Here is a 16,996-nt window from a genome sequence, read left to right on the forward strand (position 1 = left end):
CAATGTTCCCTGTAAACTGCACTTTGTTCTGCGCGGGCTGTTTGTTTCAACACATGGTCCCTTTCTATTTCTGCGCATGCAGGTTATTTCCAACATAAAAACAAGCTCGTGACTGGCCTGCGCGCAGCTTAGAGGGAACGTGAGAGGGCACAAGGTAGAAAATTCTTAAACGCTCGACAGAGTAGATGCTGAGAGGCTGTTTCCCCCAGACCAGACAGTCTAGAACCAGGGGGTCACAGTCTCAGGATAAGGGGTCGGCCATTTCTGACAGGGCGAGACAGACTGGATGCAGGGAGGATGTTTCCCCTGGCTGGGGGGGTCTAGAACGAGGGGTCACAGTCTCAGGATACGGGGTAGGACATTTAGGACTGAGATGAGGAGAAATGTCTTCACTCAGAGGGTGGTGAACCTGTGGAATTCTCTACCACAGAAGGCTGTGGAGGCCAAGTCACTGAATATATTTAAGAAGGAGATAGATAGATTTCTAGACACAAAAGGCATCAAGGGGTATGGGGAGAGAGCGGGAATATGGTATTGAGATAGAGGATCAGCCATGATCATATTGAATGGCGGAGCAGGCTCGAGGGGCCGAATGGCCGACTCCTGCTGCTATTGCTTATGTTCTTACCTTCACTTCATCGCTTTCATGTGGCTCATTTGCCTGTTCCTTCTCCTTCACGGCTACTTCATTCACCGTCTCTGCAGAGAGCAAGTAGGAGAAGCTGGGTGAGGTACGTTGGAAACTATTTCAGCGTCGCTACTCCCCTCTGTCACACCACCTCACGTGTTCAATTGGAAATAGGAGCAGGAGGAGGCCATTCAGGCCCCCTCGAGCCTGTTACATTAGGAACAGGAGGAGGCCATTCAGCCGACTCGAGCCTGTTACACAGGAACAGGAGGCGGCCATTCAGCCCCTCGAGCCTGTTACATTAGGAACAGGAGGAGGCCATTCAGCCCCTCGAGCCTGTTACATTAGGAATAGGAGGAGGCCATTCAGCCCCCCTCGAGCCTGTTACATCAGGAACAGGAGGAGGCCATTCAGCCCCCTCGAGCACATTAGGAACAGGAGGAGGCCATTCAGCCCCTCGAGCCTGTTACATTAGGAACAGGAGGAGGCCGTTCAGCCCCCCTCGAGCCTGTTACATTAGGAACAGGAGGAGGCCATTCAGCCCCCTCGAGCCTGTTACATTAGGAACAGGAGGAGGCCATTCAGCCCCCTCGAGCCTCTGCTCTTATTCCAATAATTGAAGTGGGATCTTAATCATCCACCTGTGAGGGTAGACAGGTCGTCGGTTTAGCATCTCATCCAAAAGATAGCACCTCTGACAATGCACTCCCTCAGTACCATCCCTCCGACAGTACGGCGCTCCCTCACTACCGCCCCTCCGACAGTGCGGCGCTCCCTCAGTACTGCCCCCCGACAGTGCGGCACTCCCTCAGTACTGCCCCTCCGACAGTGCGTCGCTCCCTCAGTACTGCCCCTCCGACAGTGCAGCGCTCCCTCAGTACTGCCCCTCCGACAGTGCGGCACTCCCTCAGTACCGCCCCTCCGACAGTGCGGCGCTCCCTCAGTACTGCCCCTCCGACAGTGCGTCGCTCCCTCAGTACTGCCCCTCCGACAGTGCGGCGCTCCCTCAGTACTGCCCCTCCGACAGTGCGTCGCTCCCTCAGTACTGTCCCTCCGACAGTGCGGCGCTCCCTCAGTACTGCCCCTCCGACAGTGCGTCGCTCCCTCAGTACTGCCCCTCCGACACTGCGTCGCTCCCTCAGTACTGCCCCTCCGACAGTGCGGCGCTCCCTCAGTACTGCCCCTCCGACAGTGCGGCACTCCCTCAGTACTGCCCCTCCGACAGTGCGGCGCTCCCTCAGTACTGCCCCTCCGACAGTGCGGCGCTCCCTCAGTACTGCCCCTCCGACAGTGCGGCGCTCCCTCAGTACTGCCCCTAGGCTGCAGATCCCGGTGCATCTCCCCCTCCCCCTCCCCCTCCCGGAGGGAGCCTTGGTATCGGACGCGCGGTACCTTGCGCCTGCAGTTTGGCCATCTCCTCGTTAAGTGTATCGTAAGCTTCCTCCAGCTGTCGTTTCTTCAGCTCCATGTTGTGCATGTACTCTGTCAGGGATCTGATCTTGGCCTCGTGCTGCAACAACAAAATGCATTTAATTACTTATTAGAAACATAGAAGATAGGAGCAGGAGTCGGCCATTCGGCCCCTCGAGCCTGCTCCGCCATTCAATGAGATCATGGCTGATCACCCAAATTCAGTACCCTGTCCCTGCCTTCTCCCCATATCCCTTGATCCCTTTAGCCTTAAGAAATATATCTAACTCCTTCTTGAATATATTTAATGAATTGGCCTCTACTGCCTTCTGTGGTAGAGAATTCCACAGGTTCACCACTCTCTGGGTGAAGAAATTCCTCATCTCTGTCCTAAATGGCTTACCCCTTATCCTTAGACTGTGACCCCTGGTTCTGGACTCCCCCGCCATCGGGAACAGCCTTTCTGCATCTAGTCTGTCTAGTCCTGTTAGAATTTTATAAGTTTCAATGAGATCTCCTCTCATTCTTCTAAACTCCAGCGAGTATAAGCCCAATCGACCCAATCTCTCTTCATACATCATTCCTGCCATCCCAGCTATCAGTCTGGTGAATCTTTGCTGCACTCCCTCCATGGCAAGAACATCCTTCCTCAGATAAGGTGACCAAAACTGCACACAATACTCAAGGTGTGGTCTCACCAAGGCCCTGTACAACTGCAGCAAGACATCCTTGCTCCTGTACTCGAATCCTCTCGCTATGAAGGCCAACATACCATTTGCCTTCTTAACCGCCTGCTGCACTTGATTCACGCATTCATTGCAACGGCGCTGGTTCGCCAACAGTGAGAAGAGCACGCTTGAAAAGCCAGGCGGTCTTAAATCGCTCCCCATCTTTGTAAGTGTGAAGCCATCCACTTTGGACCTACCAGGATAGATCAGAGTCCTTTCCAAATGGTGAACACACCATACGGAGGGGTTTTCTTTTTAATTCGTTCATTCACGGGATGTGGGCGTCGCTGGCAAGGCCAGCATTTATTGCCCATCCCTAGTTGCCCCTTGAGAAGGTGGTGGTGAGCCGCCTTCTTGAACCGCTGCAGTCCGTGTGGTGAAGGTACTCCCACAGCGCTGTTAGGGAGGGAGTTCCAGGATTTTGACCCAGCCACGATGAAGGAACGGCCGATTATATGGTTAAGTCGGGATGGTGTGTGTGAGACTTGGAGGGGAACTTGGAGGTGGTGGTGTTCCCATGCGCCTGCTGCCCTTGTCCTTCTAGGTGGCGGAGGTCGCGAGTTTGGGAGGTGCTGTCGAAGAAGCCTTGGCGAGTCGCTGCAGTGCATCTTGTAGATGGTGCACACTGCAGCCACGGTGCGCGTTCAAACACTCCCAGGGCAGGTACAGCACGGGGTTAGATACAGAGTAAAACTCCCTCTACACTGTCCCATCAAACACTCCCAGGGCAGGTACAGCACGGGTTAGATACAGAGTAAAGCTCCCTCTACACCGTCCCGTCAAACACTCCCAGGGCAGGTACAGCACGGGGTTAGATACAGAGTAAAGCTCCCTCTACACTGTCCCATCAAACACTCCCAGGGCAGGTACAGCACGGGGTTAGATACAGAGTAAAGCTCCCTCTATACTGTCCCATCAAACACTCCCAGGGTAGGTACAGCACGGGTTAGATACAGAGTAAAGCTCCCTCTACACTGTCCCCATCACACACTCCCAGGGCAGGTACAGCATGGGGTTAGATACAGAGTAAAGCTCCCTCTACACTGTCCCATCAAACACTCCCAGGGCAGGTACAGCACGGGTTAGATACAGAGTAAAACTCCCTCTACACTGTCCCATCACACACTCCCAGGGCAGGTACAGCACGGGTTAGATACAGAGTAAAGCTCCCTCTACACTGTCCCATCAAACACTCCCAGGGCAGGTACAGCATGGGTTAGATACAGAGTAAAACTCCCTCTACACTGTCCCATCACACACTCCCAGGGCAGGTACAGCACGGGTTAGATACAGAGTAAAGCTCCCTCTACACTGTCCCATCAAACACTCCCAGGCCAGGTACAGCACGGGGTTAGATACAGAGTAAAGCTCCCTCTACACTGTCCCATCAAACACTCCCAGGGCAGGTACAGCACGGGTTAGATACAGAGTAAAGCTCCCTCTACACTGTCCCATCAAACACTCCCAGCCTTGCCAACCCGCTCTCTCCCTCACCACCCCTCCCCCATACCTGCGAGATGAGCAGCTGGCAGGAGGACAGCTCCCGACAGTTCTCCTCCATCTTCTTGTTGCACTCGGTCTGGTTGTTCTCCAGCTGCCGGCATCGCTTTATGAGGGTCTTCACCTCCGACTTCATCTTGCTGATGTAGAGTCGAGCGACTGTGAACTCCTCTTCAATAGCACCGCTGAACTCCACGGGCTGTGGGTGGGGGGGAAAGAGAGACAGACAGAGAGACAGAGAGAGAGAGAGAGAGAGAGAGAGAGGGGGCAGAGAGAGAGAGAGGGGCAGAGAGAGCGAGGGGCAGAGAGAGCGAGGGGCAGAGAGAGAGAGAGGGGCAGAGAGAGAGAGAGGGGGCAGAGAGAGAGAGAGGGGCAGAGAGAGAGAGGGGCAGAGAGAGAGAGGGGCAGAGAGAGAGAGGGGGCAGAGAGAGAGAGAGGGGCAGAGAGAGAGAGAGGGGCAGAGAGAGAGAGAGGGGCAGAGAGAGAGAGAGGGGCAGAGAGAGAGAGAGGGCAGAGAGAGAGAGGGGCAGAGAGAGAGAGAGGGGCAGAGAGAGAGAGAGGGGCAGAGAGAGAGAGAGGGGCAGAGAGAGAGAGAGGGGCAGAGAGAGAGAGAGAGAGAGAGAGAGAGGGACAGAGAGAGAGAGAGAGAGGGGCAGAGAGAGAGAGAGAGAGACAGAGAGAGACAGAGAGAGAGAGAGAGAGAGAGAGAGAGACAGAGACAGAGACAGAGAGAGAGAGAGAGAGAGAGGGGCAGAGAGAGAGAGAGAGAGCGAGGGGCAGAGAGAGAGAGAGAGAGGGGCAGAGAGAGGGAGAGAGGGGCAGAGAGAGAGAGAGAGAGAGAGGGGCAGAGAGAGAGGGAGGGGCAGAGAGAGAGAGAGAGAGAGAGGCAGACCAAGAGGAAAGAGGTGAAAGAGGGAGCGAGACACAAGAGATATTTAGTTGGGACACTGAACTCAACACTGGACTGGACACCTAAGAGTAGAAGGACAGACTGACTCTGAATGCTCCTTATGCGGGGAAGTGCCATTTCACCGCACTGAAGATCACCAGGACTGCTCGCTCGGACACCTGCCTAACCAGCACCCTACAGATGAGCACCACCACAGCCAAATAGATCTCAGAGGGTTGTAGGGGCTGGAGGAAGTTACAGAGAGGGATGGGTGCGGTCACGGAGGGATTTGAAAGCAAGGATAATCATTTTAAAATTGAGGCATTGCTTAACCAGGAGGCAATGTAGGTCAGCGAGCACAGGGGTGATGGGTGAACGGGACTTGGTGCAAGTTTTTGCAGTACAGGGGGTCTCCGGGAGTATATCAGTATTTACCAGGGGGTCCCTGGGAGAGTGTCAGTATTTACAGGGGTCCCCGGGAGTGTGTCAGTATTTACAGGGGGTCCTGGGAGTGTGTCAGTATTTACAGGGGGTCGCCGGGAGTGTGGTCACTATTTACAGTGGATCCCGGAGATATGCGTTCAGTGGTTATAGGGGGTCCCCGGGAGTGTGTCAGTATTTACAGGGGGTCCCCGGAATGTGTCAGTATTTACAGTGGATCCCGGAGATGCGTCAGTATTTACAGGGGGTCCCCGGGAGTGTGTCAGTAATTTACAGGGGGTCACCGGGAGTGTGTCAGTATTTACAGGGGTCCCCGGGAGTGTGTCACTATTTACAGTGGATCCCGGAGAATGCGTCAGTATTTACAGGGGGTCCCCGGAGTGTGTCAGTATTTACAGGGGGTCACCGGGAGTGTGTCAGTATTTACAGGGGTTCCCCAGGAGTGTGTCAGTATTTACAGGGGTCCCCGGGAATGTGTCAGTATTTACAGTGGATCCCGGAGAATGCGTCAGTATTTACAGGGGGTCCCCGGAGTGTGTCAGTATTTACAGGGGGTCACCGGGAGTGTGTCAGTATTTACAGGGGTTCCCCGGGAGTGTGTCACTATTTACAGTGGATCCCGGAGAATGCGTCAGTATTTACAGGGGGTCCCCGGGAGTGTGTCAGTATTTACAGGGGGTCCCCGGGAGTGCGTCAATATTTACAGGGGGTCCCTGGGAGTGTGTCAGTATTTTACAGGGGGTCCCCGGGAGTGGGTCGGTATTTACCAGGGGGTCACCGGGAGTGTGTCAGTATTTACAGGGGTTCCCGGGAGTGTGTCAGTATTTACAGGGGGTCCCGGGAGTGCGTCAATATTTACAGGGGGGTCCCTGGGAGTGTGTCAGTATTTACAGCGGGTCCTGGGAGTGTGTCAGTATTTACAAACGGGGTCCCCGGGAGTGTGTCAGTATTTACAGTGGATCCCGGAGAATGCGTCAGTGTTTATAGGGGGTCCCCGGGAGTGTGTCAGTATTTACAGGGGGTCCCCGGGAATGTGTCAGTATTTACAGTGGATCCCGGAAATGCGTCAGTATTTACAAGGGGGTCCCCGGGAGTGTGTCAGTATTTACAGGAGATCCCCGGGAGTGTGTCAGTATTTACAGGGTGGTCCCCGGGAGTGTGTCAGTATTACAGGGGTTCCCCGGGAGTGTGTCAGTATTCACAGAGGAGTCCCCGGGAGTGTGTCAGTATTTACAGGGGGTCCCCGAGAGTGTGTCAGTATTTACAGGGGGTACCCAGGAGTGTGTCAGTATTTACAGGGGGTCCCCGGGAGTGTGTCAGTATTTACAGGGAGGGTCCCGGGGAATGTGTCAGTATTTACAGGCAGGGTCCTGGGGGAGTGTGTCAATATTTAGAGGGTCCCCGGGAGTGTGTCAGTATTTACAAGGGGGTCCCCAGGGAGTGTGTCAGTATTTGCAGGGGGTCCCCGGGAGCGTGCCAGTATTTACAGGGAGGGTCCCGGGGAGTGTGTTAGTATTTACAGGGGGTCCCGGGGCAGTGAATCACTCACCACTTTCCATTCACCATTGCCCACAATGTTGTTGAAATCGCTGAGGTCCTTGAGCAAAGTATTCAGCACCTCGGCTACCCGCTTCTTCTGATGGTTGCTTAGCTCTTGAGCGTGATGGAGCTCCGCTTCCAGTGTTATCAGCGTCGTCTTTGGCCAAGAAATGGGAGCAGGGATTGGGACGAGACAAACATCATTAATATGGAGGCGTAATCCACTCCCATAGAATTACACAGAATTTACATTCGGCCCAACTGGTCTGTGCCGGTGTTTATGCTCCACACGAGTCTCCTCCCACCCCTACTCCATCTCACCCAATCACCATATCCTTCTATTCCTTTCTCCCTCGTGTGTTTATCCAGCTTCCCCTTAAATACATCTACGCTATTCGCCTCCACCACTCCCTGTGGTAGCGAGTTCCACATTCTCACTACTCTCTGGGTAAAGAAGTTTCTCCTGAATTCCCCATTGGATTTATTAGTGACTGTCTTATATCGATGGCCCCAAGTTCTGGTCTCCCCCACGAGTGGAAACATCTTCTCTACATCTACCCTATCGAACCCCTTCATAGTTTTAAAGACCTCTATCAGGTCACCCCTCAGCCTTCTCTTTTCTAAAGAGCCCCAGCCCGTTCAGTCTCTCCTGATAGTTATAAACCTCTCAGTTCTGGTGTCATTAATTGTAAAACTTTTTTGCACCTTCTCCAGTGCCTCTATATCCTTTTTATAATATGGAGACCAGAACTGTGCGCAGTCCTCCAAGTGTCGTCTAACCAAGGTATATGGAGACCAGAACTGTGCACAGTGCTCCAAGTGTGGTCTAACCAAGGTATATAGAGACCAGAACTGTGCACGGTGCTCCAAGTGTGGTCTAACCAGGGAATACGGAGACCAGAACTGTGCATAGTGCTCCCAGTGTGGTCTAACCAAGGTATACGGAGACCAGAACTGTGCACGGTGCTCCAAGTGTGGTCAAACCAAGGTTCGATACAAGTTCAGCGTAATTTCTCTGCTTTTTAATTCTACCCCTCTGGAAATGAACCCCAGTGCTTGGTTAGCTATTTACGTGACCGTATTAACCTGCATTTTTACTTTTAATGATCTGTGTATCTGTACCCCCAGATCCCTTTGCTACTCTACCCCATTTAGAGACTTATTTTCCAAGGAGTGGCCTCCTTATTTCCCTTCACCTTCTCTTTAACTTGCATTCCCCGGTTCCCAGAATCACCTTTAGCGCCCGTGAGGTCAAGATTATCCTTCCTCTGATTCAGTGCCCAAAACTGCATGCAGTAAATCCAGCCGGAACACTCCCGGCTTAAGGAACGCCGCACTGTCGGAGGGGCGGTACTGAGGGAGCGCCGAACTGTCGGGCTGTACTGAGGGAGGGCCGCACTGTCGGAGGGGCGGTACTGAGGGAGCGCCGCACTGTCGGAGGGGCGGTACTGAGGGAGCGCCGCACCGTCGGAGGGGCGGGTACTGAGGGAGGGCCGCACCGTCGGAGGGGCGGTACTGAGGGAGCGCCGCACTGTCGGAGGGGCAGTACTGAGGGAGCGCCGCACTGTCGGAGGGGCAGTACTGAGGGAGCGCCGCACTGTCGGAGGGGCAGTACTGAGGGAGCGCCGCACTGTCGGAGGGGCAGTACTGAGGGAGCGCCGCACTGTCGGAGGGGCAGTACTGAGGGAGCGCCGCACTGTCGGAGGGGCTGGTGCCCGAGGGAGCGCCGCACTGTCGGAGGGGCAGTACTGAGGGAGCGCCGCACTGTCGGAGGGGCAGTACTGAGGGAGCCCCGCACTGTCGGAGGGGCAGTACTGAGGGAGCGCCGCACTGTCGGAGGGGCAGTACTGAGGGAGCGCCGCACTGTCGGAGGGGCAGTACTGAGGGAGCGCTGCACTGTTGGAGGGGCGGTACTGAAGGAGCGCCGCACTGTCGGAGGGGCGGTGCCGAGGGAGCGCCGCACTGTCGGAGGGGCAGTACTGAGGGAGCCCCGCACTGTCGGAGGGGCGGTACTGAGGGAGCGCCGCACTGTCGGAGTGCTACCCAGCGGGCCACGGCTGACGCCTTCGTTTGCCATGCAGCGACCCTGGCTGGATAGCGATCAGGAATGGGAACGCCGGAAACAACTCCCTCGCTTCCCCCACCAGACCCCAGGTGCACACAGTCTCGCTGGGGGATCTCCGACGGAGCCAGCGCGCACGCGCACGGGGAGGGGGGGGCACCCCCCACTCACCATTTTCTTGGCCAGCTCGTCGGTCAGCATCCTGTTCTGCCTGCTCATCTCCTCGACCTCCTGCGACTTCTGGTCATAGTTGACCGCCAGCTCCTCCAGCGCCTGCAGCACCTCCTTCACCTCGTCCTTGGCGCAGTCGTTCTCTGTCTGCAGGCGGCTCAGCTCCTCCTGAATCTTCTCGTTGTCGCCGCGGGTCGAAGCCAGAAGCTGCAAGGTTGGGGTTGTGGGGGAGGAGGAGGAGCAACAGAGGCATTACGGGCAACGGAATTTGCAGCAACGCAATCGTGCAACCGCAGACCATTCGGCCCATCGTGCCTGTGCCGGCTCTTTGAACGAGCTCTCCAATTAGTCCCACTCTCTCCCCCTCTGCTCTTTCCCCCGTAGCCCTGTGAATTTTTCCCCTTCAAGTATTTATCCAATTCCCCCTTTGAAAGTTACTATTGAATCTGCTCCCAAAGCCCTTTCAGGCAGCGCGTTCCAGATCACAACAACTCGCTGCGTAAAAAACATTTCTCATCTCCCCCCGCCCTGGTTCTTTTGCAGATTATCTTCAATCTGTGGCCTCTGTGACGTAAGAAAACTACTGGGCACTTGGTCTAAGCGTTAAACAAAGCTTTAATCAACTGTTTTACAACATGGAGGTCTAGTTGTGTCCTTCACTAGTTCCTGTTAAGAATGTCCTGCGCAAGCTGTGCCCGTGCCCGAGTATTTATACTCTCCCTGGACACCGCCACCCGCAGGCCGCTCAGTATTATTTCATACGTCTTTCTTTCGTGAATGACTGACTCATGTCACTCTGGTTACCGACCCTCCTGCCGGTGGAAACAGTTTCTCCCTCTCCACTCGATCAAAGCTCCTCGCAATCACTGGGCGCAGTAAACTGGTCGCAGAGGAACTAGCGCGCAGTCAGCCCAAACATTTAACCCTTCATCGTGGAGTGTTCTGTCCTGCAAACCACAGTCTGTTGAACCGTAACCCGCCGATCAACCAGACTCATACCCAACGGGAATGGGATAGAGGTTGTCTTTCAATTAAATAGGCGTGGGAAGGACCAGGGAATCATGTTATTTACCTTAATCCTAAATTAAAAACCGCGTATACGCAAAATTCACCGCCGCGATTGACAAAGGTTGTCGCAGAGAGGAAACTGTGTATACTTGAAATCCGCATATGGCAAAACCGAGGTTGGGGCGGAATTCCTGTCTATACCGTGATGCGCAAGGTATCGCAATTGAGCGGGACAGGCTGGGTGGAAAAATAGAAACATAGAAGATGGGAGCAGGAGTAGGCCATTCGGCCCCTCGAGCCTGCTCCGCCATTCAATGAGATCATGGCTGATCATCCAAACTCAGTACCCTGTCCCTGCCTTCTCCCCATACCCCTTGATCCCTTTAGCCTTAAGAAATATATCTAACTCTTTCTTGAATATATTTAATGAATTGGCCTCCACTGCCTTCTGTGGTAGAGAATTCCACAGGTTCACCACTCTCTGGGTGAAGAAATTCCTCCTCATCTCTGTCCTAAATGGCTTACCCCTTATCCTTAGACTGTGACCCCTGGTTCTGGACTCCCCCGCCATCGGGAACAGCCTTCCTGCATCTAGTCTGTCCAGTCCTGTTAGAATTTTATAAGATTCAATGAGATCCCCTCTCATTTTTCTAAACTCCAGTGAATATAAGCCTAATCGACCCAATCTCTCCTCATACGTCATTTCCTGCCATCCCGGGTATCAGTCTGGTGAATCTTCGCTGCACTCCCTCCGTGGCAAGAACATCCTTCCTCAGATAAGGCGACCAAAACTGCACACAATACTCAAGGTGTGGTCTCACCAAGGCCCTGTACAACTGCAGCAAGACATCCTTGTTCCTGTACTCGAACCCTCTCGCTACGAAGGCCAGCATACCATTTGCCTTCTTAACCGCCTGCTGCACCTGCATGCTTACCTTCAGCGACTGGTGCACAAGGACACCCAGGTCTCGTTGCACTTCCCCTTCTCCCAATCTAATTGGCGAGCTCTTTCAAAGAGCCAGCACAGGCACGATGGGCTGAATGGCCCCTTCTGGATCTTTACCTGTCCGTCACTGTCCATAAGTTAAGACTCATTGAGCAAAGGGAATGGGATGGAGCCTGACCAAAGGGAAAGGGATGGAGCCTGTCCAAAGGGAATGGGATGGAGCCTGTCCCAACCCATTGTCCAATGGGAGTGGAATAAGAGCAGAACATTCATAGTTCCTCTCCCTGCAACCTCTGCTTGCTCGTGCTGCGGGACTCCCCAAGGGCCGGGTTCGGCCATGTCCAGCGTCTCCCCCGTACCTCGTCTTGATCCAACATCTGACACTTGAGCTTCTCCACAATCTGGCTGTGTAGGTTGATGTCATCATCCTGCGAGAACACAAGAATAGAAAGGGAACTCCGTGTCAGGGCACCCCAACAATCATCACCACACGCCGATGCTACCTTGTAGCCGTTGCTGAATCATCCCTGCGCAAATTACAGGAACAGGAGGAGGCCATTCAGCCCCCTCAAGCCTGTTACATTAGGAACAGGAGGAGGCCATTCTGCCGCCTCAAGCCTGTTACATTAGGAACAGGAGGAGGCCGTTCAGCCCCCCTCGAGCCTGTTACATTAGGAACAGGAGGAGGCCATTCTGCCCCCTCGAGCCTGTTACATTAGGAACAGGAGGAGGCCATTCAGCCCCTCGAGCCTGTTACATTAGGAACAGGAGGAGGCCATTCAGCTCCCCTCGAGCCTGTTACATTAGGAACAGGAGGAGGCCATTCAGCCCCTCGAGCCTGTTACATTAGGAACAGGAGGAGGCCATTCAGCTCCCCTCGAGCCTGTTACATCAGGAACAGGAGGAGGCCATTCAGCCCCCTCAAGCCTGTTACATTAGGAACAGGAGGAGGCCATTCAGCCCCCTCGAGCCTGTTACATTAGGAATAGGAGGAGGCCATTCAGCCTCTCGAGCCTGTTACATCAGGAACAGGAGGAGGCCATTCAGCCCCCTCGAGCCTGTTACATTAGGAATAGGAGGAGGCCATTCAGCCTCTCGAGCCTGTTACATCAGGAACAGGAGGAGGCCATTCGGCCCCTCGAGCCTGTTACATTAGGAACAGGAGGAGGCCATTCAGCCCCTCGAGCCTGTTACATTAGGCACAGGAGGAGGCCATTCGGCCCCCCTCGAGCCTGTTATATTAGGAACAGGAGGAGGCCATTCAGTAGTGGGCTGGAGGAGGTTACAGAGATAGGGAGGGTTGTAGGGGGCTGGAGGAGGTTACAGAGATAGGAAGGGTTGTAAGGGGCTGGAGGAGGTTACAGAGATAGGGAGGGTTATAGGGGCGGGAGGAGGTTACAGAGATTGGGACGGTGGTAGGGGGCTGGAGGAGGTTACAGAGATAGGGAGGGTTGTAGGAGCTGGAGGAGGTTACAGAGATAGGGAGGGTTGTAGGGGGCTGGAGGAGGTTACTGAGATAGGGAGGGTTGTAGGGGGCTGGAGGAGGTTACAGAGATAGGGAGGGTTGTTGGGGGCTGGAGGAGGTTACAGAGATAGGGAGGGTTGTAGGGGGCTGGAGGAGGTTACAGAGATAGGGAGGGTTGTAGGGGGCTGGAGGAGGTTACAGAGATAGGGAGGGTTGTAGGGGGCTGGAGGAGGTTACAGAGATAGGGAGGGTTGTAGGGGGCTGGAGGAGGTTACAGAGATAGGGAGGGTTGTAGCGGCTGGAGGAGGTTACAGAGATAGGGAGGGTTGTAGCGGCTGGAGGAGGTTACAGAGATAGGGAGGGTTGTAGGGGGCTGGAGGAGGTTACAGAGATAGGGAGGGGACGATGGCCATGGAGGGATTCGAACACGTGGATGAGAATTTTGAAATCGAGGCGTTGCCGGACCGGGAGCCAGTGTAGGTCAGCGAGCACAGGGGGTGATAGGTGAACGGGACTTGGTGCGAGTTAGGACACGGGGGCAGCAGAGTTTTGGATGAGCTGAAGTTTACATAGGGTGGAATGTGTGAGGTCGGTCAGGAGAGGGTTGGAATAGTCGAGTCTGGAGGTAACAAAGGGCAGGGATGAGGGTTTCAGCAGCGGATGTGCTGAGGCAGGGGCGGAGACGGGCGATGTAACCGAGGCGGAAGTAGGCGGAGGGAGAGAAGGGAGGGCGGGTTGGAAGCTCAGCACGGGGGACCCCGATCCCTGCCCGTACCTTATCGTCCAGGTGTTTGTAGAGCTTGCGGATCTCCTCTTCGTACTTTCGCCTCTCCTCGTCCGAGATGTGGATTACGATGGACGAGTTGTCCACGACGGGCGTGACCTCGCACGGCTCCTCCTTCTCGGGCAGCTGCTCGTTCTCCGGAACGTTCTCTCCTGCACGGGGCAAGGGAGATCTTAATCACGCGCCTTAATTATCGCAGGTTGGGTTGGGAGGAATGGAGGGGGAGAAAGAACTCGCATTTCTCCAGCGGCCTTTCACCACCTCAGGACGTCCCAAAGCGCTTTACAGCCAACGAAGTACTTTTTATGAAGTGTGGTCACTGTCGTAATGTCGGAAACGCGGCAGCCAATTGGCGCACAGCAAGATCCCACAAACAGAGAAATGTGATAAATGACCCCATCACCTGTTCTTTTACGTGTTGGTTGAGGGATAAATATTGGCCCCAGGACACCGGGGAGAACTCCCCCCCGCTCCTCTTCGAGATAGTGGGCCGTGGGATCTTTTACGTCCACCTGAGAGAGCAGACGCGACCTCGTCTGAACGCCTCATCCGAAAGGTGGGACCTCCGACTCGGATGGTTGTGAATCTAAGATCACGGCTAAGTTCTATCCCATCTCCACTTTCCCGCCCGATCCCCATATCCCTCGATTCCCCTAGAGTCCAAAAATCTATCGATCTCAGCCTTGAATACACTCAACGACTGAGCCTCCACAGCCCTCTGGGGCAGAGAATTCCAAAGATTCACCGCCCTCTGAGTGAAGAAATTCCTCCTCATCTCAGTCCTAAATGGCCGACCCCTTATCCTGAGACTGTGACCCCTGGTTCGAGACTCCAGCCAGGGGGGGAAACAGCCTCTCAGCATCTACCCTGTCAATACCCCTCAGAATCTTGTACGTTTCAATGAGATCACCTCTCATTCTTCTAAACTCCAGAGAGTATCAGCCCATTCTACTCAATCTCTCCTCATAGGACAGCCCTCTCATCCCAGGAATCAATCTAGTGAACCTTCGTTGCACCGCCTCCAAGGCAAGTATATCCTTCCTTAGATAAGGAGATCAAAACTGTGCACAGTACTCCAGGTGTGGTCTCACCAAGACCCTGTACAATTGCAGCAAGACTTCCTTACTCTTACACTCCAACCCCCTTTGCAATAAAGGCCAACATGCCATTTGCCTTCCTAATTGTTTGCTGGAGCTGCATGTTAACGTATTTGTGTTCAAGGACACCCAGGTCCCTCTGAATACCAACATTTACTCGTCGCTCACCGTCAAACAAAAATTCTGCTTTTCTGTTCATAATAGAAGAAGAAGAAGAAGAAGAAAAAGAAGGAGAATAGAATAATGGTTGCTATGATCTGGAATGCGCTGCCTGAAATCTAGTTTCTACTCAATCCTACACAACAATAACTTGCATTTATACGGCGCCTTTAACATAGTAAATCGTCCCAAGGTGCTTCACAGGAGGGTAAATCAGACAAAATTTGACCCCGAGCCACATCAGAAGATATTAGGTGATCAAAAGCTTGGTCAAAGAGGTCGGTTTTAAGGAGCGTCTTAAAGGAGCAGAGAGAGAGACGGAGAGGTTTAGGGAGGGAATTCCAGAGCTTAGGGCCCAGGCGGCTGAAGGCACGGCCGCCAATGGTGGAGCGATGGAAATCGGGGGGATGCTCAAGAGGCCAGAATTGGAGGAGCGCAGAGATCGGGGAGGGTTGTAGGAGGATACAGAGATAGGGAGGGTTGTACGGGGCTGGAGGAGGTTACAGAGATAGGGAGGGTTGTAGGGGGCTGGAGGAGGTTACAGAGATAGGGAGGGTTGTAGGGGCTGGAGGAGGTTACAGAGATAGGGAGGGTTGTAGGGGGCTGGAGGAGGTTACAGAGATAGGGAGGGTTGTAGGGGGCTGGAGGAGGTTACAGAGATAGGGAGGGTTGTAGGGGGCTGGAGGAGGTTACAGAGATAGGGAGGGTTGTAGGGGGCTGGAGGAGGTTACAGAGATAGGGAGGGTTGTAGGGGGCTGGAGGAGGTTACAGAGATAGGGAGGGTTGTAGGGGGCTGGAGGAGGTTACAGAGATAGGGAGGGTTGTAGGGGGTCGGAGGAGGTTACAGAGATAGGGAGGGTTGTAGGGGGCTGGAGGAGGTTACAGAGATAGGAAGGGTTGTAGGGGGCTGGAGGAGGTTACAGAGATAGGGAGGGTTGTAGGGGGCTGGAGGAGGTTACAGAGATAGGGAGGGCTGTAGGAGGTTACAGAGATAGGGAGGGTTGTAGGGGGCTGGAGGAGGTTACAGAGATAGGGAGGGTTGTAGGGGGCTGGAGGAGGTTACAGAGATAGGGAGGGTTGTAGGGGGTTGGAGGAGGTTACAGAGATAGGGAGGGTTGTAGGGGGCTGGAGGAGGTTACAGAGATAGGGAGGGTTGTAGGGGGTTGGAGGAGGTTACAGATATAGGGAGGGTTGTAGGGGCTGGAGGAGGTTACAGAGATAGGGAGGGTTGTAGGGGCTGGAGGAGGTTACAGAGATAGGGAGGGTGGTAGGGGGCTGGAGGAGGTTACAGAGATGGGGAGGGTTGTAGGGGGCTGGAGGAGGTTACAGAGATAGGGAGGGTTGTAGGGGGCTGGAGGAGGTTACAGAGATAGGGAGGGTTGTAGGGGGTTGGAGGAGGTTACAGAGATAGGGAGGGTTGTCGGGGCTGGAGGAGGTTACAGAGATAGGGATGGTTGTAGGGGGTTGGAGGAGGTTACAGAGATAGGGAGGGTTGTAGGGGCTGGAAGAGGTTCCAGAGATAGGGAGGGGAGTAGGGGGTTGGAGGAGGTTCCAGAGATAGGGAGGGTCGTAGGGGCTGGAGGAGGTTACAGAGATAGGGAGGGTTGTAGGGAGCTGGAGGAGGTTACAGAGATAGGGAGGGTTGTGGGGGCTGGAGGCGGTTACAGAGATGGGGAGCGTTGCAAGGGCTGGAGGAGGTTACAGAGATAGGGAGGGTTGTAGAGGGCTGGAGGAGGTTACAGAGATAGGGAGGGTTGTAGGGGGCTGGAGGAGGTTACAGAGATAGGGAGGGTTGTAGGGGCTGGAGGAGGTTACAGAGATACGGAGGGTTGTAGGGGCTGGAGGAGGTTACAGAGATAGGGAGGGTTGTAGGGGGCTGGAGGAGGTTACAGAGATAGGGAGGGTTGTAGAGGGCTGGAGGAGGTTACAGAGATAGGGAGGGTTGTAGGGGGCTGGAGGAGGTTACAGAGATAGGGAGGGTTGTAGGGGCTGGAGGAGGTTACAGAGATAGGGAGGGTTGTAGGGGGCTGGAGGAGGTTACAGAGATAGAGTGTGGGGAGCGAGGAGGCCATGGAGGGATTTGAAAACAAGACTGAGAATTTTTAAATCGAGGCGTTGCTGGACCGGGAGCCAGTGTAGGTCAGCGAGCACAGCGGGGCTGATGGGTGA

At 54.5% G+C, this 16,996-nt stretch overlaps 1 protein-coding gene across 2 annotated transcripts in view; it reads right to left on the bottom strand.

The window, feature by feature from the left end:
• The window catches only part of kif5ab (kinesin family member 5A, b), a 141,425-nt gene that overhangs the window by 70,522 nt on the left and 53,907 nt on the right, over positions 1–16,996 (bottom strand). For both annotated transcript variants that reach the window (XM_085973034.1, XM_085973033.1), the window contains exons 12-18: positions 13,563–13,723; positions 11,682–11,750; positions 9,369–9,575; positions 7,146–7,292; positions 4,277–4,465; positions 2,021–2,138; positions 629–699 (exon numbers count right to left, since the gene is read on the bottom strand). In XM_085973034.1, the coding sequence (XP_085829160.1) occupies positions 629–699; positions 2,021–2,138; positions 4,277–4,465; positions 7,146–7,292; positions 9,369–9,575; positions 11,682–11,750; positions 13,563–13,723 (962 nt within the window). The remainder of the gene's footprint in view (positions 1–628; positions 700–2,020; positions 2,139–4,276; positions 4,466–7,145; positions 7,293–9,368; positions 9,576–11,681; positions 11,751–13,562; positions 13,724–16,996) is intronic.

Source organism: Somniosus microcephalus, chromosome 33 (assembly GCF_052327205.1).
Source record: "Somniosus microcephalus isolate GS21.2 chromosome 33, FLI_Smic_1.0, whole genome shotgun sequence".
Taxonomy (NCBI): domain Eukaryota; kingdom Metazoa; phylum Chordata; class Chondrichthyes; order Squaliformes; family Somniosidae; genus Somniosus; species Somniosus microcephalus.